At 41.2% G+C, this 26,099-nt stretch overlaps 1 protein-coding gene across 1 annotated transcript in view; it reads right to left on the minus strand.

The window, feature by feature from the left end:
* The window catches only part of LOC135708341 (uncharacterized), a 551,505-nt gene that overhangs the window by 497,310 nt on the left and 28,096 nt on the right, over nucleotides 1–26,099 (minus strand). Inside the window, exon 2 of the mRNA XM_065230385.1 lies at nucleotides 17,423–17,870. Coding sequence (XP_065086457.1) covers nucleotides 17,423–17,450 — 28 coding nt within the window. The 5' untranslated portion in view covers nucleotides 17,451–17,870. The remainder of the gene's footprint in view (nucleotides 1–17,422; nucleotides 17,871–26,099) is intronic.

Consider the following 26,099-nt stretch of genomic DNA (forward strand, 5'->3'; position numbering starts at 1 on the left):
TCAAAAGCGTCCAAAAATATCTATAAGTACCGTCCCAATGACGCGTTCATCTAGATAATATTGATAAATAGCAGATTTTTAGCGATGGGCCCAATCTTAGATCCACAGGCCAACATTGGAGCAATTTCTCCCATTATATTTTTAAATATGTTATATTTTTGTCGTTTTTTGAAGGCAAGATTTCAAACTTTTGGACTAAGAACGGATCATTTACTTTCCAGGTCAAGTCGGGAGAAATTTCCAGGGAATTTTTGAATAAGCTTCTCAAGGAAGCCCAACAACACCTAGACCGAGAATGGAGAAGCTCTTCTGGAGGATGTTTGAAGAAAGTTCTGAGAAAAGTTGTAAAAACATCTGGGCAACTTCCAGGGAAAATCTCGCGCAACACGAGAAAAGGGCCCATCATTTCTGTTCGATTCTCTTCATCTATTTTCTCTTTTGCGAATAACCCGACTGCAAATGAATTTCCCATTCAGTGTGTTGATTCAGGTGCAAGCTAACATCATCGTCTGTCAAACTGTGCTGCGAGCTTAGCGAAAAATTAGTTTAAAGGGTGATACGGTCAAAATTTGGTCAATATCAACTTGACGTATTTCTTTCAATTTTGCATTTAAAAAACCTGAACACCCCTCATTTTGAAGGTGTGTGTGTGTGTAGAATGTTGCTCCTATTTTGATTTTGGAATTCACTCTTCAGTTGTCAAAATGCCGTCCAAGCAAGAAGAGCAGCGTATCAAAATTTTGCTCGCGCATCGCGAAAATCCGAGCTACTCGCACGCAAAGTTGGCAAAATCGCTAAAAGTTGCCAAATCAACCGTTACAAATGTAATTAAAGTGTTTGGGGAACGTTTGTCGACAGCCAGGAAGTCTGGATCGGGGGGAAATCGAAAACCGGAAGCCGCTGAGACGACAAAGAGAGTTGCCGGTAGTTTCAAGCGAAACCGTAACCTCTCTCTCCGAGATGCCGCAAATAAGCTGGGTGTATCGTCTACAACCGTGCATCGAGCCAAAAAACGAGCCGGACTATCGACTTACAAGAAGGTAGTGACTCCAAATCGCGATGATAAACAAAATACGACGGCCAAAGCGCGATCCCGGAGGCTGTACACGACGATGCTGACGAAGTTTGACTGCGTGGTAATGGACGACGAAACCTACGTCAAAGCCGACTACAAGCAACTTCCGGGACAGGAGTTTTATACAGCAAAAGGAAGGGGAAAGGTAGCAGATGTTTTCAAGCACATGAAACTGTCAAAGTTCGCAAAGAAATATCTGGTTTGGCAAGCCATCTGTACCTGTGGCTTGAAAAGCAGCATTTTCATAGCTTCCGGGACTGTCAACCACTCATTTACGTGAAAGAGTGTTTGAATAAACGTCTGCTGCCTTTCCTGAAGAAACACGGTTGTTCCGTACTGTTTTGGCCGGATTTGGCATCTTGCCATTACGGTAAAAAGGCCATGGAGTGGTACGCCGCCAACAACGTGCAGGTGGTTCCCAAGGACAAGAACCCTCCCAACACGCCAGAGCTCCGCCCAATTGAGAAATACTGGGCTATTGTCAAGCGGAACCTAAAGAAGACCAAAAAAACTGCTAAGGGCGAGCAGCAGTTCAAGGCAAACTGGTTTTCTGCGGCGAAGAAGGTGGACAAGGTGGCTGTACAAAATCTGATGGCAGGGGTCAAGCGTAAGGCCCGGCAATTCGGATTTGGAAAAAGGGAAGCCTAACTGAATATTTTTCCTGAATTGTATACTAATTGAACTTGAAAAAGAAATTTAATTTGATTTTTTAAATAAACGATTTCACCGATTTACACGCGTTTTCCCTTGACCAAATTTTGACCGTATCACCCTTTATGTTGCCGTGGTAAACCAAAGAGAAAGTCGATGAAGAGAATCGATCAACGAGGATAGGACCTTTTCAAATGATACGCGAGAAATATTGAGAAACTCCTGGCGACAGTTTACAGAAAATTTCGGAAACATTTCTGATGACACATCCAGAGGAAGCCTGAAAGTTTTCGAAACCGGAAGCAAATTCCAAGAGTAGAAGTTTTCAGGAAAAGTTAGAAGAAGCTCGGATAAACTTACAAATAGAAGTTGCCAAAAACTTACGGAGAATGGCTTTTGGAGAACATTGTCCAAAATACGAGTAAGCTTCTAAAAGAAGTCCGAGCGTCCAAAATCGGCCAAGCGTTTAAAAGACGGGCAAGCTTATAAAAAATAACCAAGCGTCCAAAATATGGACAGGCATCCAAAAGACTAACAAGCGTGTAAAAAATGGCCAAGTGTCCAAAAGACTACCAAGCGCCCAAAAGACGGGCAAGCGCCCAAAAAACAGCCAAGCGTCCAAAAGACGGTCAATCGTCCAAAAGGTGGCCAAGCGTTCAAAAGGCGGTCAAATGTCCAAAAGACGAGTAAGCTTCTAAAAGAAGGCCGTGCGTCCAAAACAGCCAAGCTTCCTAAAAGCAGCCAAGCGTTTAAAAGACGGGTTAACTTCTAAAAGATGGACAAGCATCCAGAAGACGGTCAATCGTCCAAAAAATTACCAACCGTTCAAAAGACGGTCAAATGTCCAAAAGGCGACCAAGCGTCCAAAGGACGGACAATCGTCCAAAAGACGGTCAATCGTCCAAGATATGACCAAGCGTCCAAAAGATGGCTAATCGTCCAAAAGACGAGTATGCTTCTAAAAGACGACCAAGCACCCAAAAAACGAATATGCGTCCAAAAAACGGTCAATCGTCCAAAAGATACCCAAGCGTTCAAAAGGCGGTTAAATGTTCAAAAGGCGGTTAAATGTCCAAAAGACGAGTAAGCTTTTAAAAGAAGGCCGAGCGTCCAAAACGGCCAAGCTTCCAAAAAGCGGCCAAGCGTTTAAAAGACGGGCAAGCTTCTAAAAGATGGTCAATTGTCCTAAAGATGGCAAAGCGTCAAATGTCCAAATGGCGACCAAGCGTCCAAAGGACGGACAATCGTCCAAAAGACGATCAATCGTCCAAGATATGACCAAGCGTCCAAAAGATGGCCAAGCGTCCAAAAGACGAGTAAACTTTTAAAAGACGGCCAAGCACCCAAAAAACGAATATGCGTCCAAAAGACGGTCAATCGTCCAAAAGATGGCCAAGCGTTCAAAAAGCGGTCAAATGTCCAAAAGAGGAGTAAGCTTCTAAAAGAAGGCTGAGCGTCCAAAACAGCCAAGCTTCCAAAAAGCAGCCAAGCGTTTAAAAGACGACCATCTTCTAAAAGATGGCCAAGCGTCCAAAAGACGGTCAATCGTCCAAAAAAATGGCCAAGCGTTCTAAAGACGGTCAAATGTCCAAAAGGCGACCAAGCGTAAAAAAAACGACCTAGTGTCTAAAGGATGGTCAAACGTTAAAAAGACGGATAAGCATCCAAAAGACGAGTAAGCTTCTGAAAGACGGCCAAGCGCCCAAAAAACGAATATGCGTCCAAAAGACGGTCAATCGTTCAAAAGATGGCCAAGCGTTCAAAAGACGGTCAAATGTCCAAAAGACGAGTTAGCTTCTAAAAGAAGGCCGAATGTCCAAAAACGGCCAAGCGTCCAAAAGGCGACCAAGCGTAAAAAAAACGACCTAGTGTCTAAAGGACGGCCAAGCGTTCAAAAGGCGGTCAACCGTCCAAAAGGCGGACAAGTGTCCAAAAGAGCGGCAAGTGTCCAAAGGACGGACAATCGTCCAAAAGACGGTCAATCGTCCAAGATTTGACCAAGCGTCCAAAAGATGGCCAAGCGTCCAAAAGACGAGTAAGCCTCTAAAAAACGGTCAAGCGCCAAAAAAACGACCAAGTGTTCAAAAGGTGGCCTAGCGTTCAAAAGACGGACAAGCTTCTAAAAGGTGGCCAAGCGTCCAAAAGACGGTAAATCGTCCAAAAAATGACCAAGCGTGCAAAAGACGGTCAAATGTCCAAAGGCGACCAAGCGTCCAAAGAAAAGACGGTCAATCGTCCAAGATATGACCAAGCGTCCAAAAGATGGCCAAGCGTCCAAAAGACGAGTAAGTTTCTAAAAGACGACCATGCGCTCAAAAAACGGCCAAGCGTTCAAAAGACGGTCAATCTTCCAAAAGGTGGCCAAGCGTTCAAAAGGCGGTCAAATGTCCAAAATATGAGTAAGCTTCTAAGAGAAGGCCGAGCGTCCAAAACGGCCAAGCTTCCAAAAAGCGACCAAGCGTTTAAAAGACGGGCAAGCTTCTTAAAGATGGCCAAGCGTCCAAAAGACGGTCAATCGTCCAAAATATGGCCAAGCGTTCAAAAGACGGTCAAATGTCCAAAAGACGCGTAAGCTTCTAAAAGAAGGCCGAGTGTCCAAAAACGGCCAAGCGTCCAAAAGGCGGCCAAGCGTTTAAAAGACGAGCAAGCTTCTAAAAGATGGCCAAGCGTCCAAAAGACGGTTAATCGTCCAAAAGATGGCCAACCGTTCAAAAGAAGGTCAAATATCCAAAAAGCGACCAAGCGTCAAAAAAACGACCTAGTGTCTAAAGGACGGCCAAGCGTTCAAAAGACGGTCAACCATCCAAAAGACGGACAAGTGTCCAAAAGAGCGGCAAGCGTCCAAAAGACGGTCAATCGTCCAAGATTTGACCAAGCGTCCAAAAGATGGCCAAGCGTCCAAAAGACGAGTAAGCTTCTAAAAGACGGCCAAGCGCCCAAAAAACGACCAAGTGTTCAAAATACGGCCTAGCGTTCAAAAGACGGACAAGCTTCTAAAAGGTGGCCAACCGTCCAAAAGATGGACAATCGTCCAAAAATTACCAATCGTCCAAAAGACGGCCAAGCGTCCAAAGTACGAGTATGCTTCTAACAGACGGTCAAGCGTCCAAAAACCGGCTAAGCGTTCAAAGACGACCAAGCGTCAAAAAACGGGCAATCGTCCAAAAGACATCCAAGCTACCAAAAGACGAGTAAGAGATGGCCAAGCGTAAAAAAAAAACAGCCAACGCGCAAAAGACCGGCAAGCGTCCAGAAGACGGCCAATCGTCCAGACCGTCCAAAATACGGTAAGCTTCTAAAAGATTAAATGTTCCGTAAAGTACTGAAATGTTCTGAATCTAATCTAATCTAATCTAATCTCACACTAACGCAGCCAATACTTTGAAAGCATCCTGGAAAATGACGGCTTCACGAATCCGTCATTTTTCTTGTCAACAGCCAGGCCAACTGCGCAGCATGTGCCGCAGAGAGGATTTCAAGGAGTCAAGTGATGTCAGAAATGAATATCTGAAACCACAATCTGAGATCAAGGGAAAAGAAGAAAGCGTGGACCTCCCGTACCAAACGCTTCCAGTTACAATTGAATAATAGTATTTATATGTTTTCGTTGGGAGCATAATTGCTATAAAATTTAATTTATGCTCCTGGTGTCTTTGGATGAACTTTTGGCATTTGAACCAAATCTAAAGTACTGAAATGTTCTGAATGGGCTGAAAACTCAAAATTGAGATCCTTTATTTATTTATTGTTCAATGTTACTCATATTCAGAAATCCCAACTACTCATGCTTTGACGTTTCAAAAGAAGTTATGAAAATGACTCTGACTCATGTTTGAGTAACCTCAAGCAAGCCTATATCAAGTAGCGATTTAGCGTCTTTTAGTTTTTTGACGTTTGTTCACACTTTTTCCTCCTGCTCGTACTTGTTCGAGATAGTGTTTTGCTAAGAAAAGAGGAGACAATACGGGGCCAGAACGAACCACTTTTCTGTCAAACGCGAACCAGCTCGTGATTGGTCGATTTGATGTGCGTAAGATAGAGATAGAGATTAAAGAGTAAGAAGCCAGTTGTCTCCTCTTCCTCTTAGGTGTTTTGGTGCGCTCATCAAACGTCAAAAATCTCAGTTCATTGATTTCTTCTCGATGAGCGAGAACGGCGAGATCTATAGGTGAGGCAGAAGGAAACTAGCTGACTCTTTCTTTCTCTCGATCCAACGAGAACACCGGATAAATGAAACAGTCGACTGAAGTTTCTTTCTGCCTCACCTATAGATCCTGCGCATCGGTCTTGTCTCAGTTACGCATTTGATTTTTAAGGTTTTGTTTCCCATTCACGACGACGTGATGTCGAATTTGAATTTAAATTAAATTCCTTTGAATTTTCTGTCGATTGATACTTCGAGAGGAAAAAACCTTTCAAGTGATTCGTGGAAATACTTTGGAAAAAATGATGTGTACTAAGAGTGACGTGAAAATACACATAGCGAAAGAGAAAGTGTTCTGCTCGTTATGCGTGTCAGAAGCTAAGAAGAGGCCAGGTGATACCGAAGTCCGGAATTGTAAGTCAAAATGGATAAAATAAACAGACACATCTTAACCGATATCGAAGAATCTGGAGAATGGCTTGATATGGATGAGGAACACCCGTTATCTAGTATGGAGGAGGAGCTAGATGCTATACTTGCAAGTTTGTGTGAAACGAATATAAATGTTCAATTTGACGGTGGATTTAAATAAGCCCCAGCACTTAAAACAATCAGCGTAACACGTTGGCATTACTTATTTAAGATGATGAAAAGTTTCGAACTAAATAGAGCTGGCGTCAATGCTTTTTTGAACCGGCTAAATAAGCACGATCTCATATTCACAGCACATAAGTGGGCGCTAATTGAAGACTTGCGAAACTTTCTTGAGCCGTTTGAGGTGAGTTGTTTAAGTCGTAGTTCTGAAACTATGATTGTAAACTATTGTTGCTATATCTCGAGCAACTAAGCCTACTAATAAGGTCTATCTGACCGATTGGTGACCATATAGGGTTTGAAAATTAATATCCAACCAGTGCATTGAAGATCAGATGTTTGTTTACTGATACACTAGACATTCGATAGCTGAGAAAATAATGTTTGAGTTTCACTTAGCGAACGGAATTCACTAACTTAACTGCATTGAAAAAGCATTACACACTTAGTTTTTTTCTTCAGAGCTCGGCTGTGCAAATCTCGGCAAAAAAATTGTACTGAGATCTCAGCAAACATTTCATTTGTTTGCTGAGATTCAGCTAAGCATTATCCGAGACTCAGGCTGTGAACCATTTGCCGAGTTAAATTTAACTCGTGGTTAAAAGTGACATTTCGAAAGTTATTCTTGATGTTCGAAAATCCCTGTGCTGTCGATCGACCGATTTTCGAGAAGAACTCAGCCACGGTTGTCAACATTTAACTTCTTGTCTGTCAGAAATAACCACGCTCGGCTAGCAGGGTTAATCGATAACTTTCCATCTGTAAAATTTTAACCAAAAGTTAAAATAATCCACCAAATGGTTCAGAGTCTCAGTAATCAAATGTCACTCTTGCTGAGATCTCAGTGAAACTTATTTTTGCCGAGATTTGCACAGCCGGGCTCGGTAGAAAAAAACTAAGTGTGCAGCCAATTTTGAAATTGCATCATTTTGGCAGAAAATGTACTATAACTGAAAAATTGTCTCAGTTATACTACGTTCAGACTACAGAGTTATAACGGTTTTCAAATAATTGCAACACAGAAATTGTGAATGACTGACCATCAGCTGGAAAGAAATCTGCCCGATATCGCCACACGGCTCACCTCCACGGTGGTTGGTGATTGAATGTCACGAGAATGCAGTGTCCAGTTCGTTGTCCTCACGACGCTCATCATGGCTGACTACGAGTCCCTGCGATAGTGCTGAATGTTCAGCACACTGCACGGGGAAGCATTGGGCGCTCTTTGCACCCACACAGAAACCACCATCAAGGTAGCGCTATAACATGTTATTAACTCTGTAGTCTGAACCATGGTGGGTATATAAATGGTGATACAGCTTTGTCACTATATAGGCGAGGGGGTCGCGGGGGGGAAAAGTGCGGTTTTAGAGCAAATTGTAAACAAACTCGGTCGCTGTCCCATACAAAAATCCAACATGGCTGAATCATGAATTTGACACATTAGAACACCTATATGTAGTCACCTTGGTCTGAACAAGGCATCAGCAGACAAGTTAAAAACGTGCCAGTTAAAAGTCGATCACGTAGCGAACGTCTAGTGTGAAAAGTTTCATTTGAGTTCCAATGTGATTTTACTCTAGCCTGTTTCTGAGACATTCTGTTTTGGTTTACAGATTGTCTACTGAAAAGAATACAAAAGTTAACATTGCCATGCTCTTGCGATCTGAGACTGAAGCTTGTATCAGTGAAAAAATGAGGACACATGAAGGTGGGGATGAAGAAGCAACTGAATCAAAGGTTTCCCGTTAAGGACCTAATTTTGATTTCGGCTTTACATGACCCTCGATACATTAAAAGTGCTTTGGATGAACGCTCGGTTACCAATTTCTTGTACGTACTGTCAAGAACAACATTAGAAAAACGGATATTCAAATGGGATTCTAATCGGTAACTACATCAGATGAATGTGATGAACTTCCTTCTAACTCATCTTCCTTGTTTCTCAGTCTTGCTATGAAGCACTCAAACGTTGAAAATAGTGTGACCTCTGTCATCGAGCAAGAGTGCACCGCATTTTATGGCTACGTCATACACGAACAACTTGACATACTTTTCTAAACAAATTCTGCATGCACGGCCAATGAGAACGACTCAAAATTGGGTAAGAGTTACTCGTATTTGTGTTAGGTTGCTCAAATTCGCGAAAACGTAGGTCACCCATAGAATAAGTCAATTTTCCGACGCTTTTCCGAGGAAAACTTGTCGAATATGAGGAAAATATAATGTGGTTTTAGTCTGTCCACTAGTGCACTTCTAACCTGTGTACAATTTTCTTAAATTTTCCCCAAGTTCAAGAAGTTTTCCCCGAGAAAGTGTCGCAAAATTTATTCACACTATGAGTGACCTTCCAAGTAACCAAAAGGCTATTTGTGGCTTAAGCAGCTTGGTTGAAGGTGGTCTATAAAATTCTATGCAGCCTCATTTTAAAGTCGTTATAAGAACTTGAAAGTTCCGGTACCATAATCGAAGAGCATTCTAAGCAGCTTCTGGTGGAACTTTAAAAAAAAAATTTGTCGTCTACACCGATTCTATATTTAGTTCGCACTTTTATGGAAATTATTCTAAAGTCAGGTCTTCATGAAAGTTATTTCTTAAGGCAGGTATGAACGTGTATGGTTTATCTCAGCAATAGTAGTAGTATTGGTGAGCTGTTTGAAGAATTAAATCCAGTCTTACTGTGTGAGAGCCCCAGCACGAACCGCTACGTCATCTGAGATATATTGAAGTGAGCTGTTGTCCCGCCTACTGTCGGAGTTTTCAGTGCTAGCTGACTGACTTGAATACGAAACACAACACCTTGATGAATTTTAAATTGGTCTTTGCCCGCATAGTATTCCAACACACTTGTTGGGCAGTGGTTATTCTTCTTCTTCTTCTTCTTCTTCTTCTTCTTCTTCTTATTATTATTCTTCTTCTTCGCATTTCAAGCTTATTGCATATCGCATATTAGCTTATTGCGTGCTCTCAACTTAGTGTTCTAGATGCACTTCCACAGTTGTTAATTGAGAGCTTTTGATGCCTGTACCATTTTTGCATTGAAATGATTGTGTGGCAAGTCCAGCCATACTTCTATGCCCAGGGAAGTCGAGAAATTTTCCAACCCGAAAAATTCCTAGACCGAACCGGGAATCGAACTCAGCCACCTCCAGCATGGTCTTGCTTTGTAGCTGCGCCTTTACTGACTGAGCTAAGAGTTGTGCAGTGGTTAGCGTTCGTAAATCGCATGTCCGAATACAAGGGTTCGAATTCAGGGAATTGCTCTTTGTTTTTTTTATGTTTGGATAGAATGTTGATGCACTGCATAAATATAAGAATTATGATTTATTTGGGCCACTGATCATTTCATATTTACGTACATTAAATTTTGTTAATAATAAAGACTTGTGCGGATTGCTTAATGTGGGTTATGACAGACCTCTTTAGAAACTTTAAAGTTGGCAAGAAATTTCGGAACCGTTCCGTTTTGGAACATTTTTTTTTTTGAACTTCTAGTTGCTAGGAGTACGCATTGGAACTTTTTGGAGCCTGAAGTTCCTCGTGTGCTTTCTATAGTTTCTAAAGTAGCCAGAATGTTGTGTTGGAACTTTATATGCACTTTATGGAACTTGAAAGTGGGTTTTATCGTTGAATGCAGAACTTTTGGTTGCTTGGGAAGAAAGTACTGTCGGAACTTTATTTGAACTTTATGGAACTTGAAAGTTTTGTCGGAACTTTATTTGAACTTTATGGAACTTGAAGGTTCTGTCTGAACTTTATTTGAACTTTATGGAACTTGGAAGTGAGTTTTATCGTTGAATGCGGAACTTTTGGTTACTTCCCAACTAACATTTTCAGCTTTGTAAGCCAACTTTTCCAGCGTTGTGCTGTAACGTAGCTAAAAAGAAGCTGCAGATACAGCTACAAGCAGAAGCTAGCAAAATAGTTTTGGAGAGCGTTTACTCAACTTTTTCACAACCATTATTCAATTTGTCAGTCGCACTGAATAACAACAGCCAAAAAACGCTAATGTCTCTTTTATACATATACTAATCAACTTTCAACTTGTTACTGCAAAACAAAGCTAATAAAGTGAATATATTACTCATTTGATGGCTTCTACACAACGAACCACTCTTGCTGAATAACATAAACATCAAAAGTGCTTTTTCAACAACCAAACATCCTGTACTCAGCTAATAAACTGTGTTAGAGCAACTTCGGAAGCATTTTCACAGTCAACTAGGTTTATTTTTAGACGTGTGCAGTTTTACAGCTTTTACTCTGCTCTTTTACAAAGCTGAAGTAACTAGTCGAGAAAAGTGATTCATGTGCGCTATTATAAAGCTTCTACTCAGCGATTTGGTTGTAGAAGGGCATGTTGATTTATTTACATCAGTTCAAAGTGTTGGCGTAACACAGTTGGTAGTGTCAAGGTTTGCCAATGAGGTCGTCTCGAGTTCGATTCCAGGTTCCGGTGCAGGGTAAATAATTTGGTAATGATTTGTAACTAATTTCGATTAATTTGATTCACAGCAAAATAAACTTAATAAATTCCTTCATAAAAAAGAATAAACAGTATTTAACCCGGCTTCAAGAGAAAGCTGTGTAGCGATTATTGGATAAGGTTGAATAAGCGCCTTTCAAGTTCATACACAACGAAACAGCGGGATAACAGCTGTATAGAAGCGTTAATGGATATGCAATAAGAGCTTGTCCCAACCGTCCCAACAGCCATAAGTAACTGACTAAGTTCGCCAGATTTGCTTGTATAGGTTGGTAAAGATTTCCTCACATCGTATAACGTTTGAATACAGCTTGAGGCTGTATAAATGAAATGAGTAAACCGTTTACATTGTGAAAATTGTTAGTTGGGTTTTTTTGAGCAATCTGAACTCAAATGTGGGTAGCATTTTTTGTACATGTGCGATTAGTTTGAAAAGGTTTTTTTTTATAAATCATTAAAAATAAACTCACGCCGACACACGCCGCCAAGCCGCCGCCTCCGGCAGAAAATAACATATCACGCCGCCACCGACAATATTTTGATCGGCGCACAGGTCTAGTAAAAACAAGTTATTTGAAACAGCTTTGTTCAAGAAAACCATTTTTTATCTCTAATGGTTCACGATTTTTAATAATTTAAAAAAAGTAGCTCAGGGTGGTCTCTCAAAAAAAAAGGTTTTTCAACAGTAACTTTGTATACATTGATTCCTCGTAAAATGTATTGTTCCGATACTCAGAAAAGCGGGAGGTTTTCACGGGTATAATCACTTTCTTTCTGGTTCGTGTTACAATTCACAGGTAAGTATATTCTTCCTTTTCAGGTTTGATCTTCATCACAGGTAAGTTCTTCTAGTCCACTTCACTGTAAGTAGTTCTACTATTCCTCGCTTGATGCTAATCTGCTGGTGGTCGGTATAATCAAAAAGGGTAGTCCTAGACGTTTTCCTTAGGTTTTTATATTGGCTGAATCATCGGAAGTCATTGATGACACGACGTGATGACCAGCGTTGCCAGATTGTTTTAAAGTTTATCGGTGTCAAAGGTTTAAAAAAATCGGTATTTATGGGTATTTAATATTTTAATTTGTTATATATTTTAGCTGTTTTTGAAAGCGGGAATTTTTAATTTTGGACTATGATCGGAAAATGCTGAAAGACAACTCCGGGGAATGTTTGAATTAGCTTCTGAAGGAACATCCAGAGAAAGAAGAAAAAAGCTCGCTCTTCTGGATGAAATTTAAGGAAAGTTCTAAAAAAAAGTCGGAGAAACATCCAAAAACTACAAAGACAAGAATTGAGAAACTTCTAGTGAATATTCAAAGAAACCATCGGGAAAAAATCGGATATCTCATTCAAAGGAAGCCAGAAAAGTTTCGGAAAATGGAAGTAAATTCCAGAAGTAGCCAGTTCTAGGGGAAGCCAGAAGAAGCTCTGAAAAACCTCCCTAGTAGCACGCTTGTCACAAATCAATTGTAGAAACTTATATACGACTTATTTCAGTCATAAACAAGTTGCTGTATCTTATTGTGACAAAAGTGTGCTACTCGGGCTTCCAATAAAAGTCAAAAACCTATGGCTTATGGACACACTTCCAGAAGAAGACGGAATAAACTTCCTGAAGACGCTGGCAGACACTTCCTAAGGTAGATTGCAAGAAACTTCTGGAGAAATCCGGAAGCCAGAGCGCCTACGGAACAGTCGAAAGAAACAAGGACATAATTTTGGAAGAAAGAGATTTCTGGGAGATGTTTTAATGATCCAGCAAATTTTCCTGATATTCATAAAACATCCCTGAAGACCCCGCAATGCCCCTGAGGTTTTCGGAACATTCCTGAAATGCACTTAAGAATATTCCATAATTCCACGAAATTCCTTAAAAGTTCTTGTAATTTTCTTGAAGCTAATGGGGCTGTTTTAGAGTTCTCTGATCATCCTTCAAGTACTCGGAACTTCCCTGATTATAATGAAGCTACCTGGATATCTATAATCATCTTTGAAGGTATCTGGACTTTCTTGAAGATTATTAAGTTTCTTAAGTGTTTTCACATTTTTCTTGAATTTATTGTACCATTTCCCGATTTTTAAAATTTTATTTCTTGGCACTGCCATTAAAAAGCACGGAATGTCCAATAAAATGTTCTCACTGTGTTCTAATGTTCATGTAACTTCCCTTACGTTTCCGAAATTTGTGGAACATTGCCTGATTTTTTCGGAAATCCTTTAAAATATCAGCATTTCCTTGACATTAATTGATCTGTTCTGATGTTCACGGAGCTTCCCTAAAGCTCTCTCAATTCCCTGAAACAAATGAAACTTTCCTGAAAACCATTCAATTACCCTGAAGTTCTTTGAACTTGTGAAGTTTGGAGTCTGCAGTTCGCTGGACTTTCCTGAAATTTTCGGGTTTTGGAATTTGAACAGACGTTCATGAAACTATCTTTAATTTATCGGAACTTACTCAAAAGTCTAGACTTTTTTGAAGTTCCTAAACTTTTTAAAAGTTCCTGCAGCTAGTGTGAATCCACAATAAACATCTGGAAACATCCCTGAAGTTCAGGGGAAGTTGAAAAAACAGGTAGGAGAAAACGGAAGAACCATTCGAGTGATGGCTGAAGAAGCTTCCAAGGGAAGTTGAAATAAGTTCTCGGGAGGAATCGAAAAATAAGTTATGGTGTAAGGTGGAAGACAATTCCAGACGAAAGTTGGTAGAAAATTCACTAAGTAAAAAATGAAAAAAACACTTTAAGAAGTTAAATAATATTTAAAAAGTATTTCGAGATTCTCTAGGAATAACCTGAAAGATCCATCGACAGTTTCTCGATTCATGGGTAGCCAAAAACGGCGAAGAAATGGAAACATTAGTCAAAAGAGTATCAAGCATATGACATTTTCAAATATGATTTTTTAAAAGAATTTTGAGGGCTCAAAAATTTGAGTTATTCAAAAAGATAAAAGTCTCTCACAGTAGTTTTCTCCAAAATTCGAGCGCGTGTAGGCAATAATAATTTTGATCATTTAAAAAATCGGTATAAATCGGTACACAATTTCAAACATCGGTATACTGAGGAATCTTATCTGTATATCGGTATCTAGTTCGGAAATCGGTATAAATACCGATAAATCGGTATATCTGGCAACGCTGGTGATGACACATGATCGGTTTTGGTTCAGTGCAGGATCCAATTTGCCTACACTCAAAAGATATTCAAATCTAAATAGATTAAAAGCTACGCTAAATCACAACTCTCCCGACCGACGATTAGATCCGTATAAAGAGAGAGAATACGAACGTAGTATAAAAATGGTTTATGCATGAGAAAGTATAAAAAGCGAGTATGCAAATGATGTATTAAAGGGATTTATCAGCGAAGATGTATTTTCGTTGGTTGTTGTTGTTGTTTCTTGTCAAATTCACTTTTAAAATTGCATGTATATGAGCATCAACGAATAATGTGTTAATGAAATTTGATGATTACATAAGTTTATATTAAATCCTTAATCATTGTGCTTCGTTTTCCTCGACCTTCAACTGGAAACCACTGGATTTACTGTTCCTGGAGAATGTTGATATGTGATTGGATCTGCTGAGCTCGCACAGGCTACTAGTCAGACTTGTGTGTGTCCGAAGTGGACGTTTTAGTACGTAGCAATTACTTTGTAGCCCCCTGGCTGCGTGGCACTGAACGTCCAGAACAGGAAGTGACGCAAGACACGTTCGACTCGACTAGAATGAACCAAGGAATACAGGAATGCGTTAATTATGATCCATGTCATCGAATAAAAAAATACTTCCATTTTCCGGCCGTTTCGATTTGTAGACAATTTTCAGCTAAGATTTAGTCAGCGAAAGAGCGAACATTGAATCGTCAACGGCCCTCTAAATGAATCAATACTATATATGGAAAATTTGGCGTTGTCTCCGACGGTCCATCGATATTCCTCAATTTTTTCCAACTCGATCTCATTGTTGGTTTTCTTCGTCTAAAACTAATTACTCGGCTTATATTTGTTTCTTGTTCCGACTGTTTACGACAACGAACTAGCAACTGATTTTTCACGCGTGAAGTGTTTACTAACAAACTATGATAAACTAGTATATAAATTCAATCTTCTATAGATTACTTTTAAATCTAAGCGCTGTGTATAAGGAATAAATCCGAAAAAGGATTAAATTTTAATCTATTTCAGATTAATAATAATTATGAGTGTAGGTGGTGAAATTCGTCGATGTAGCCATGATTCAAAATACAGGTACGGTGAATTGGCTCCTCACGCATGCTGTGCGAACATGTATGTTTTGTTTATTTGTTTATTTGTATATTGAAAAATTCAACTGACAATTATTGTCTAAATGAATAAAACTTAAACTAAATAGTTACGGTCAACGGTACGGAAAAGGCCAAGTAAGCGATGACGAAACACGTCGAACATATAAAAGAAGTTGTTGAATTGCCGGCTGATTGCTCGAATTGGCTCGTGTTGTGTATAATTTCGGCGCCGTGGTTCCAAAAACAAGAAGCGACGTTGACGAAGAGGCCTCTCAGGGGCATACATATTTAGCTGAGCCAGCAGTATTGGACAGTCAATGTCACCCGTAAGCAGCTTTCCAGTGAACATAGCTTGAGTAACCGTCCGTCTCACCTCTAATGGCTCGATTCCCAGGAGACGGCAACGCTCCTCGTACGGTGGCAAGTTTGTTGGGTCACGCCAGTTGAGGAAACGAAGAGCATATCTCACAAACTTGCGTTGAACGGATACAATTTTAGTGATCCAGCTAGCATGGAAAGGGCACCAAACAACAGTTGTTACTAAACTTGACTCCAATAAGGATCGCACAAGCGAGCAGTAGAGTGACCTGAGGTATAGCGGGTCACGGAACTCGTCGGCAATTTTGAAAATAAAGCCCAATTGTCGATTAGCTCTAGACATGATGTTCTAGGCATTTTGTTTAATGTTTATGGAGCACATTTTGGCTCAAACAACCAAATTGTTATCTCATTTTTTTGGAAAGTTATCAACGATTTGCATTGGCAAATACGTCACTTTGGTTAGATTTTGTAAAGAAAATGACAAAACACACGTGACCTTATTCACTCATTTACGAATTGACGCTAACCAAACCTTCACTACTTTGTAGTACAAGGTCTAAGTTGATATAATGTCCCGACTTGCCACCTTCTCCCCTACATGGCCAATAAGAATAACTCAGGGAGGGAGAGTCACTTCAACTAAGAGGTATGGAGAAATTTCTAAAAAAATGCAGGAACTCAGCGCTGAGTACCTGCAGTTTTTAGAAATTTATCATACAAGTGAGTAGAAGTGACTCTCTGAGTTATTCTCATTGACCACGTATATGTATATAATCAAAATTGTGTGTAAAATAAAGCTAAAAAGTGCTATATCTTTGCAACAAATGCAGATAGCCACATACTGTCTTCAGCTAAAACATGGTTTACGTTGTTAATATTTGTCTGCAAGATGATTTGCTGCAAAAGGTATTTTGTTAAAAGTTAATTATTAAAAACTAAATTTAAAGGGGTAACCATAGTAACCATATATCCAAAATTATGAAACATAGTAAACTAATATCTAACTAATATAAGTTTGCTGTGTTGAATAGTTCTACAACTTTGCCAATGAAAGTATCCTTTCATCAATTTAGGGGAAAAAATTGGGTTGTTCATTTTTTTTCATAGTAGGCCATGATAAATGATTGAAAATGTAGAATTGCGGACAATATTTAAGTGATCAAGTCCTCCCAATTCAATTAAGTTCATGATTTTGCCATCTCCAACTACTGTGCATTGATGAACCACCAACTTTGATGAACCACCGGGGTGCACTTTAAACGCTCTGAATTAATAGCTGTCCACGTGCTCAAGAAACACTAAATTGATGGCTGGTGCCAAGTTTCAGTTGAGACGAAATAGCTAAAGAAAAGGAGACATTTGAAACGAGAGCCGAAATGTTCGAAATTATCAAACTTCAGCAACGTGATACATTCAATCGTAAACTCTAAACTTTATCCAAACAAAAATAAATCCTCTCTGATTGAATGTCAAATCGCGGTCCGGCAGAATCCAATTAAAAACACCAAGCGCTCATCCATAACAAGCGTGGGCCTGATGCGCCCATTGTAAACTGCCTTTTCCAACAAATCCTTCAATTAGCACCGACCACCGAGCAGTGAAGCATCTGCGCTTTCAAAAACCCAGCAAACCCAAATCTCCCAAGCCCGGTGTGATTGATTGCCGTCAACTGTGGACGGATTGGCTTCCCGGAAAAAGGGGACACATCATTATCCGTCCGAGACAGCACTCGCTTGGCTCATCAAACACGACTCAGACGATTGGTCCCCTATCTCCCCCTTCTTGAAACCCCCATCATAGAGGCGTATGATTGATTTGATTAAGTCTCCAGTAGTCGTTGGAAATTGGATCATGATACCATGATAAACGATGGAATCGAACTTACCTTGCTTAGTTCGGCGTTGACTTCTCATCTTGACGCGTCCTGATTCTCCAAAAGATCCAAAACGGGTGATTTCCGCGCTGAACACAGCGGTTTTATTGGGTATTGATTTCTTTTTTTTGTAGCGATTTAATTTGAAATTATCTTCCGATTTTCTTGAACGTCGAAGAGGCAGTGGAATTTAATGATTTGTGTAACACTTCTAACTTTCGAGATAAGAGACTCGGATTTAACTACGCAATGATTAACTTGCTACCAGCTTGGGGATAAACTATTTTATATATCGAATTAAATCTTCCAATAAGTAACACTGAATTCTAGTATGGCAACTCTACCTTAATGTGGTAAACTATTTAAACCTTATCTTCAAATTTTCGGGAACACTTTTAAGAATTTAATGCTGATTTTATCAATTTTATATTACACCAAACTTTCCATCGTCGAAAACGACCTGCAAACGAGAGATGAAAAGAGAGACCATCATTAGCATTCTAAGCAAAAACCCAGCAGACACCGCGTCTACGCGACTGCCATTAAAGGCGTAATAAATTCCGAAAATCTCTACGTTTATCTGGGCACAGAAGTATCATTTTATCTAACTTTTTTTTCTCCAGAATTTCCGTCACCCCCGCTCCCCTTATTGGCCGTGAGCCGCTGTCACATTATGTTGATTACATTAGCCCACCTAAGGAGCGATGGAGTGCAGTGGAGAGAGCTTGCGAAAACTTTGCCGCCCCCGCACTGTCCCCGCCCACGAGTCACGTCCGTCCCGAAAACGATGCGATGAAAATTGTTGGAAACTTTTTTCCACCCGGAGCAAGTACTGGCGGAAAACAAAACATGATCGGTTGTGGGTGGTTTTGAAAGGTTGTTAGGTTTTTTTGAATAATGCAAATCATTACGCTCGCCGCCCACTGGGGAAAGGATGGAGCTTCTTTGTGTGGAGGTTTTTATGAATGAATTAGGATGGATGTTTTCAGCATCGGATGATTCATGGATGAGGGCGTCGGATGAGTTCCCTGCAATATCTGTCCAACAGCTTTCAGATATTTGCACTTTTCTCAGAACAGATTCCTATTTCAACTGTCGGTTCTCCTTCTTTCGTAATAAATCTACAAACCATGACCTCCGTCAATCAATCTAAGCTACATAATGAAATTCCATCTCATTATTTCCGACACTTTCAACATTCCACCTCACCCGTCCTTATCTGTGAGTGACGCCACTTCCACAGCATAAACGTCCCTCACTTCGAAATGCAACGAACGAAAAACCAACGAACAGACGAATACACTTTTGTTGGTCCCCGCATGTCCGGCGTGTTGCAGTTGTTTTTGGGGTTACACAAATTGATTACGACATCCATCCACTCACAGAAGCAGAGGAGCAGTGCACCCACCTACACACACTCTCAGCTGATATTTGTAAAGGTGTGGACGACATGTGTGCGCTGGTATTGATCTGCTTCTGTGCTTGTTTTCATTTTTTTTGTTGTACGAAACACCTACGCGTGAAACATATACAGTGGAGTATTGGTTTTATCACGGTTCGTTTTTGCACACTCCATTTATATCACTCTCGGTTTTACCTCGAAAAATGTTCCGCAAATATAACGTTTTGCTGAATTGAGAAAGATACCTATTTGAAAAGTTACATTTACCATTGATTTATTTAACCGCATATGTCGGCAAATCAAAAATATTATAACTGTTGTATGCCTCAGGGAAGTGTATTCTGCCCATGATTGGATAGTTGACGTAAGAACCACAATGACCAAAATCCACCTTTTATTTTTTTTTAATTACTTTATTTGTACAGGCTCAATCGAATAAACTATACAGAGCCAAGTTACCATTTTCTTTATCCATTATAAATGTCTTAAATCTAAAATTAAAGGATTTGACCGATTACTCGCGGTCTTCAGAGGCTAGTGGATGACAATTGTTTGGATCGGTGGAGAGAAAAGGAGATTTGGAATATGATTTATGATTAAAAAATTTCACTATTTCTAAAACATATACTTAAGCCAATTGACGTTATATCAACTCTGTAATTATACAATTATTACAGAAACAAATATACAAAAAAAAAACAGACACACAAAATACAAATTAATACAAGGTTAATCAAACTTACAATCTATGGTTAATATTCCTAAAGAAAACATATATGATTTGCATAAACTCCAGATCGCGTCTAGCCAAAATATCCCAAACTGGGACATTAGGTTGTCTACCTCGAGCCCGAAGGGAATCGTACAACTCGGATCTGACTCCACGGTGCTCAGCACATGACCAAATAATGTGATCGACGTCCTGGTAACCTTGTCCACATTCACAGAGATTACTGTCCCCCAGCCCAACACGGAACAAGTGAGCGCTTAGTGAATAGTGATTGGACATGAGGCGAGACATCACACGAATGAAGTCTCGACCCACCTCCAACCCCTTGAACCAAGAACTCTTCGACACCTTAGGGATGATCGAATATAGCCATCGTCCCAAACTCCCTTCACTCCACTTATTCTGCCAGCTGACGAGTGACTGTTGACGATAAATGAAGAAAAATTCATCGTAGGCGATTTGTCGATCGTAAATATCGCCTTCCATAGCGCCCACCTTAGCAAGTGAGTCAGCCATCTCATTGCCCGGAATCGAGCAATGAGATGGGACCCATGCAAAGGTGATGACAAAAGATCTTAAAGATAAAGCACTCAGAAGCTCTCGTATTTTCATGAGAAAATACGAGGAGTGCTTTACCGGCCTCATGGATCGAATAGCCTCGACAGAACTGAGACTATCCGTAAAAATAAAATAATGATCTGGTGCAAGTGAGGCGATCGTTTCTAGCGTATAATGTATTGCCGCCAGCTCAGCAACATATACGGAACAAGGAGCTTGAAGCATTCGAGAGGCGCTATGAAATTCGTTAAAAATACCAAAACCAGCGGACGCCTCTATTAGTGATCCATCTGTGAAGAACGATCTTGCGGAATCAACTTGGCCAAACTTTGCAGCGAAAATTGACGGAACAATCATGGAACGATGATGCTCTGGGATTCCGCGAACAGAATTGCCGAAGTCGGAGAAGCAAACACGATAGGGATTATGCTGGAAAGGGCTGACATACTTTGTTATGTACAAGTAGTACAATGACATAAAACGATTTTGAGGGTTTAGCTCAAGAAGCTCCTCAAAGTTTGCAATCACCATTGAGTTCATAACTTCACAACGGGTGAGGAGCCTGAGGGACAATTCCGAAAACCGATCAGAGAGTGGCAACATGCCCGCTAACACTTCGAGACTCATCGTATGAGTCGAGTGCATGCATCCTAACGCGATACGAAGACAGCGATACTGGATCCGTTCCAGTTTGATGATGTGCGTTTTAGCCGCCGACTGGAAGCAGAAACTACCGTACTCTAAAACCGATAAAATCGTTGTCTGGTACATACAACGTTAGAAAATCTTGCGGATGGGCTCCCCACCTCTTTCCGGTAATTGTTCGGTGAAAATTCATCCTTTGTTGGCATTTCCGCTTCAGATACTCAATGTGGGATCTCCAGGTGCATTTTGAATCGAACCAGACTCCAAGATATTTGAAGGCCATAGAATGAGTGATCGGTTTACCCAAAAGTTGAAGCTTTGGTTGTGCTGGGCTATGCTTCCTAGAAAAATCGACCAACTCAGTTTTCTCCGTGGAGAATTCGATACCTAGCTGAATAGCCCAAGTAGACAAATTGTCTAAGGTATCCTGTAAGGGTCCTTGCAGGTTGACCCCTTTGGGCCCTGTCATAGACACTACGCCGTCATCTGCAAATTGTCTCAACGGGCAGTTGTCGCTTAGACAATTGTCAATTTCTCTGACGTAGAAATTATACAAAAGGTGGCTTAAACATGAGCCCTGGGGGAGACCCATGTAACTAAATCGTGAAGCTGTAGAGTTTCCATGAGAAAAGCTCATATATTTCTCTGACAGTAAATTGTACAAAAAGTTATTAATTAATGGAGAAAGGCCACAAGCGTGGAGTTTGTCTGAAAGGACTTCAACCGATAGTAAATCAAAAGCCCCCTTAATATCCAAGAAGACAGAAGCCATTTGCTCTTTTTTAGCAAAAGCCAACTGAATTTCTGTGGAAAGCAACGCGATACAGTCGTTCGTTCCCTTGCCCCTACGGAATCCAAATTGAGTATCTGAGAGTAGGTGGTTCGTCTCAACCCATTTGTCCAAGCGAAAAAGGATCATTTTCTCCAACAATTTTCGAATGCACGATAACATCGCGATGGGACGATACGAGTTGTGATCTGACGCGGGTTTTCCAGGCTTTTTAATGGCTATAACTCTCACCCGCCTCCAATCATCCGGAACAATATTAAGCTCCAGGAACTGACCAAACAAGTTCAACATGCGCCTCTTAGCGACGTCTTGGAGGTTCTTCAACAAGTTGAACTTGATTCTATCAGCCCCCGGAGCCGAATTGCCACACGAAAGGAGCACGAGTGAGAGCTCCAGCATTGAAAAAGGCTGGCTGATCTCGTCTACCGAATTCGTCGTTTCGCGAGGAATCATCTGTGCCGGCACAGAATCAGGACATACTTTTCGCGCGAACTTGAGAATCCAACTATCCGAGTACTCCTCGCTCTCGTTGTTCGAAGACCGGTTACGCATCCTTCGCGCCGCGTTCCAAAGCGTATTCATCGACGTTTCGCGCGATAATCCGTTCACGAATTGCCGCCAGTATCCGCGTTTTTAGCTTTTATGAGGCTCTTGAGTTCGCGTTCAAGAGCCGAGTACGCTTCGAAATGCACGGGTGTTCCACGTCTCCGGAAAAGCTTAAACGCGTCGGACTTTTTTCGATAAACCTCTGTGCATTGCTGGTCCCACCAAGGGGAAGGAGGTTTCCTACGGAAAGACGTTCCAGGAACCGGCCGAGTTTGAGCTCGAAGCGCGCTGTCCAAGATCAGATTGGAGAGGAAGTTATATTCCTCCAACGGTGGAAGCCCTTCTACCGACGACACGGCTTCCTCTATCGCGGTCTTGAACGTTGTCCAATCGATATTACGGGTGAGGTCGTACGCGACGTTAACGGATTCCGACGGATTGAACCCACTGGCAATCGAAATTTTGATCGGCAAGTGATCACTACCGTGGGGATCCTGGATCACATTCCACGTGCAATCCAACGATAATGAGTTAGAGCAAAGTGTTAGGTCTAATTTACTTCCATTTGAGGATGGACCAGCCAAACGTGTTACTTCTCCATTATTAAGAATTGTCATATTGAAGATGTCACAGAGGTAATATATCAAAGTAGAACGGTTGTTATTATACAGTTCCCCCCAGCCTGTACCGTGGGAATTGAAATCTCCCATGATCAACCGTGGAGCAGGAAGTACCGAACATATATCTGCAAGTTGTTTTTGATTAACAACGGCTCTAGGAGGAATATAAACAGAAGCAATACAAAGGCTCTTACCTTCAATGGTAGCCTGACATGCGACAACTTCAATACCTGGAAATTGTGGAAAATTCGCTCTGTGGAAGAAATGGCACTTTTTGATCCCTAAAAGTACCCCTCCTCCACGCGAATCCTCACGATCAAGTCGAATAATGTTAAAATCGTAAAAAGGAAGATCGATATCTGAAGAGAGCCAAGTTTCACAAACAGCAAATGCATCATAATCATTATTGTGAACTTAAAACTTAAATGAGTCTAATTTAAGAATAAGACTTCGACAATTCCACTGTAAAACAGTGATCAAATCCCTGACCTCGTTTGGAAAATTATCCATCGAAGGAAATGATTGCTGCAAGGAGGGGCCATTTCAATGACAATTGCTTCAAAAGGGTCTTCACAGTAGGAAGCATTGCCAGAACAATGCTTTTGAGAGGATCAGAAATATTCAGGTACTTGAGGATATCGTCCACAATTTTATCAAATGAGAACAACCCAGATGAAGAAGGGGCTTTGGGTCTTAAAAATGGGACATCAGGGGTTTTGGATGTCCCCGGGAGAGGTGGAAAATCCTGGGTATAGTCAGTTCTTCTGAATCCAGGAGGAGTAGAAACTTCCTTTTTTCCACCACTCCTTGATTTGTGCAAGCTGGTTTGAGGTCAGGAGATCAGCGACTATCCGTGAACGGATGCGTCTTCGTTTCCGTGAAGAAACTTCAGGAAAACTGAAAGGAATTCCCTCCTCAGCCAAATCAGAGTCAGACTCGTCATATGACAAAAGAGCGAAGCGATTTGCGTCGTTGGTCGATGGCTTGGCTGTTTTAAGCATTTCTGCAAAAGACCGCCTGGAACGTTCCTTAAGAGAGCGTTCTAGTTTCTCCCCGCGTTGTTTGTACATCGGGCACGACGAGAGACCATGAGGCGGAGATCCTTTGCAGTACACGCATTTAAGTACAGGCTCCAGGCTCATGCTTCAAACCCCGCATTTGGAACAGCGTGCCTTGCTGCCACAGTGGGAGGCCGTATGTCCCAACTGCTTACAGTTATGGCAAATCATGACCCGGGGAACGAACAAACGCACAGGTAGTCGAAGTTTTCCCAGCTCGATGTAGTGAGGAAGGGCTGAACCAGAAAAGGTCACACGAAAAGAGTCTGTGGGGGTAAAACTCTAAAACCTCGCTGACAGATACTGAGCCCAGTTTTTGGACATCCAGTATCTTCTTGAAACGGCCAACCGTCTGCTTCTCCAAGATCTCGGGGGTCAGACTCGCTTCGGTGACCACACCTTCGATCTCCACATCACGAGCTGGGATGGAAACTCTATACTCGAGCGTGAAGAGCTGGGAGGCAGCAATCTCGTTAGCCTGCTTCAGGTTAGAGACGGAGACACGAAGTTTATTGTGCCTAACCTTCGTGATTTCAGTCACGGCCGAGTATCGCTTCGTCAGATCATTAGTAATTTGCATTACATTCAAAGGTTTGTTTCTGGGCTGAAAGTAGACAACCCATGGGCCAGTCGAGTCATCTGGATAGGCTCGCGATCGGAGGTTTATCTGAGCTGTCCTTTGCGGGCGGTCTTCGTTGGTGAGTGCTTATGTGAGGGTCGGCACTCAGCTGAACACACGATGATAGATGAGCGGTGTAAATGCGGAGGCAGATGCTGACACTCGATGACGATGATCCGTGGGCAGGTATGCGTTACCACGCACCGAAGGTGCGCAAAATGGTTGGCGAATTGGCAATCGCAAAAACAATTTTCCTTCCGATGATGCCGAAAACGCACTTTCTTTTCAGAAAAAAAAAACTCACTTTTAGTTAATTGTTTAACTGGGAACTATGTCAGGAAACACTAAGCGAGAAAAACTGATAATTAAAATCAAGCGAATAGCGAGAAAACTTCCAAAATAGCGGAGCGCGAACTAACTCGTTTGCGTTACGTTGCCGTAAATTTCTAAGCCCCCTTGTTCTACGCAGAAAATATTTTTAGAATAAATTTAACATTTGCATTTATGGACTGTAGACAATCACAATCACCATCCCTTCTTCTCCAAGAGTGTTTACGTAGTTTGTCACCAACCCCAAAGAAACATTGAGAAAATAAAGAAAACCCAGAGTTGAATGGGTCATCAAGAAACGTCAGGTCAACAATGGCACACGGTTAATGAGAACCACTAAAATTGAGCCGAAAACACTCAAAATGAACTAAAGCACCGCAACTGAAATTTGTATAAGGCTTTGTATTTGTATAAGGTACTCCTGTCGAGGGTCACCCCAATATATTTTCAACCGATGTTTTGGGACGCATTTATACCGTGCATCCAAGCTGTTAGTGAACGTGCGTGGACCAAAATCATTTCAGGCTTTGCGAACTGTCGATGGACAGTTGTATGCAACTTATCGTGTAGCATGTCAACGATTACAATTAATGGAAAACGACTCTCATTGGGATCATACACTTGCCGATGCTGTACTTTCATCACGTCCCATTATAATATCGACGTGCTTTTCCTCAAAGCCTATTGATTTGTGGGCAAAATAAAGGACGATATGACGAATGATATTTTACATCGAATGCGACTTGCCACTTCAAATCCACTGTTAGAAATCAGAGGGGAAATGCATAATGAGGCGCTGATTCTGATCGAAGACATGTGTTTGATGATGGTAAATAAAGGACTCACACAGCTAGGCATGATTCCACCCAATCGTTCAATGCAATCAAGAAATGCAACGAGAACAACAATACGATCGAGAGAAATGGAGCGAAACTGTTCGATCGAATATTCCCAAAATGAATGACCAACAAAAAGATGCCTACGATGCTATCATGAAGGCTGTCAATGACGAAAGTGGTGGAATATACTTTTTGGACGCGCCTGGAGGTACTGGAAAGACCTTTTTGATTTCGTTGCTATTCGGTCGCAGAATCAAATTGCATTGGTACTTGCATCGTCTGGCATTGCTGCTACTTTATTAGATGGTGGTCGAACAGCGCACTCTGCGCTTAAGTTGCCATTGAATATGCAAATCAACGAAACTCCAACATGCAACATCTCCAAAATATGTGCAATGGCGAAAGTCTTGCAACAATGCAAGATAATCTTTTGGGACGAATGCACCATGGCTCATAAAAAATCATTAGAAGCTTTGGAACGGACATCACAAGATCTTAGGGACAAGCGAATCCTGTTCGGTGTCAGCGGCATGTCAAAAGGCTCAAACTCAC

The sequence above is a fragment of the Ochlerotatus camptorhynchus genome, unplaced genomic scaffold (genome assembly GCF_037179485.1).
Source record: "Ochlerotatus camptorhynchus isolate MF236.1 unplaced genomic scaffold, CSIRO-AGI_Acam_v1.1 ptg000330l, whole genome shotgun sequence".
Taxonomy (NCBI): Eukaryota; Metazoa; Arthropoda; class Insecta; order Diptera; family Culicidae; genus Ochlerotatus; species Ochlerotatus camptorhynchus.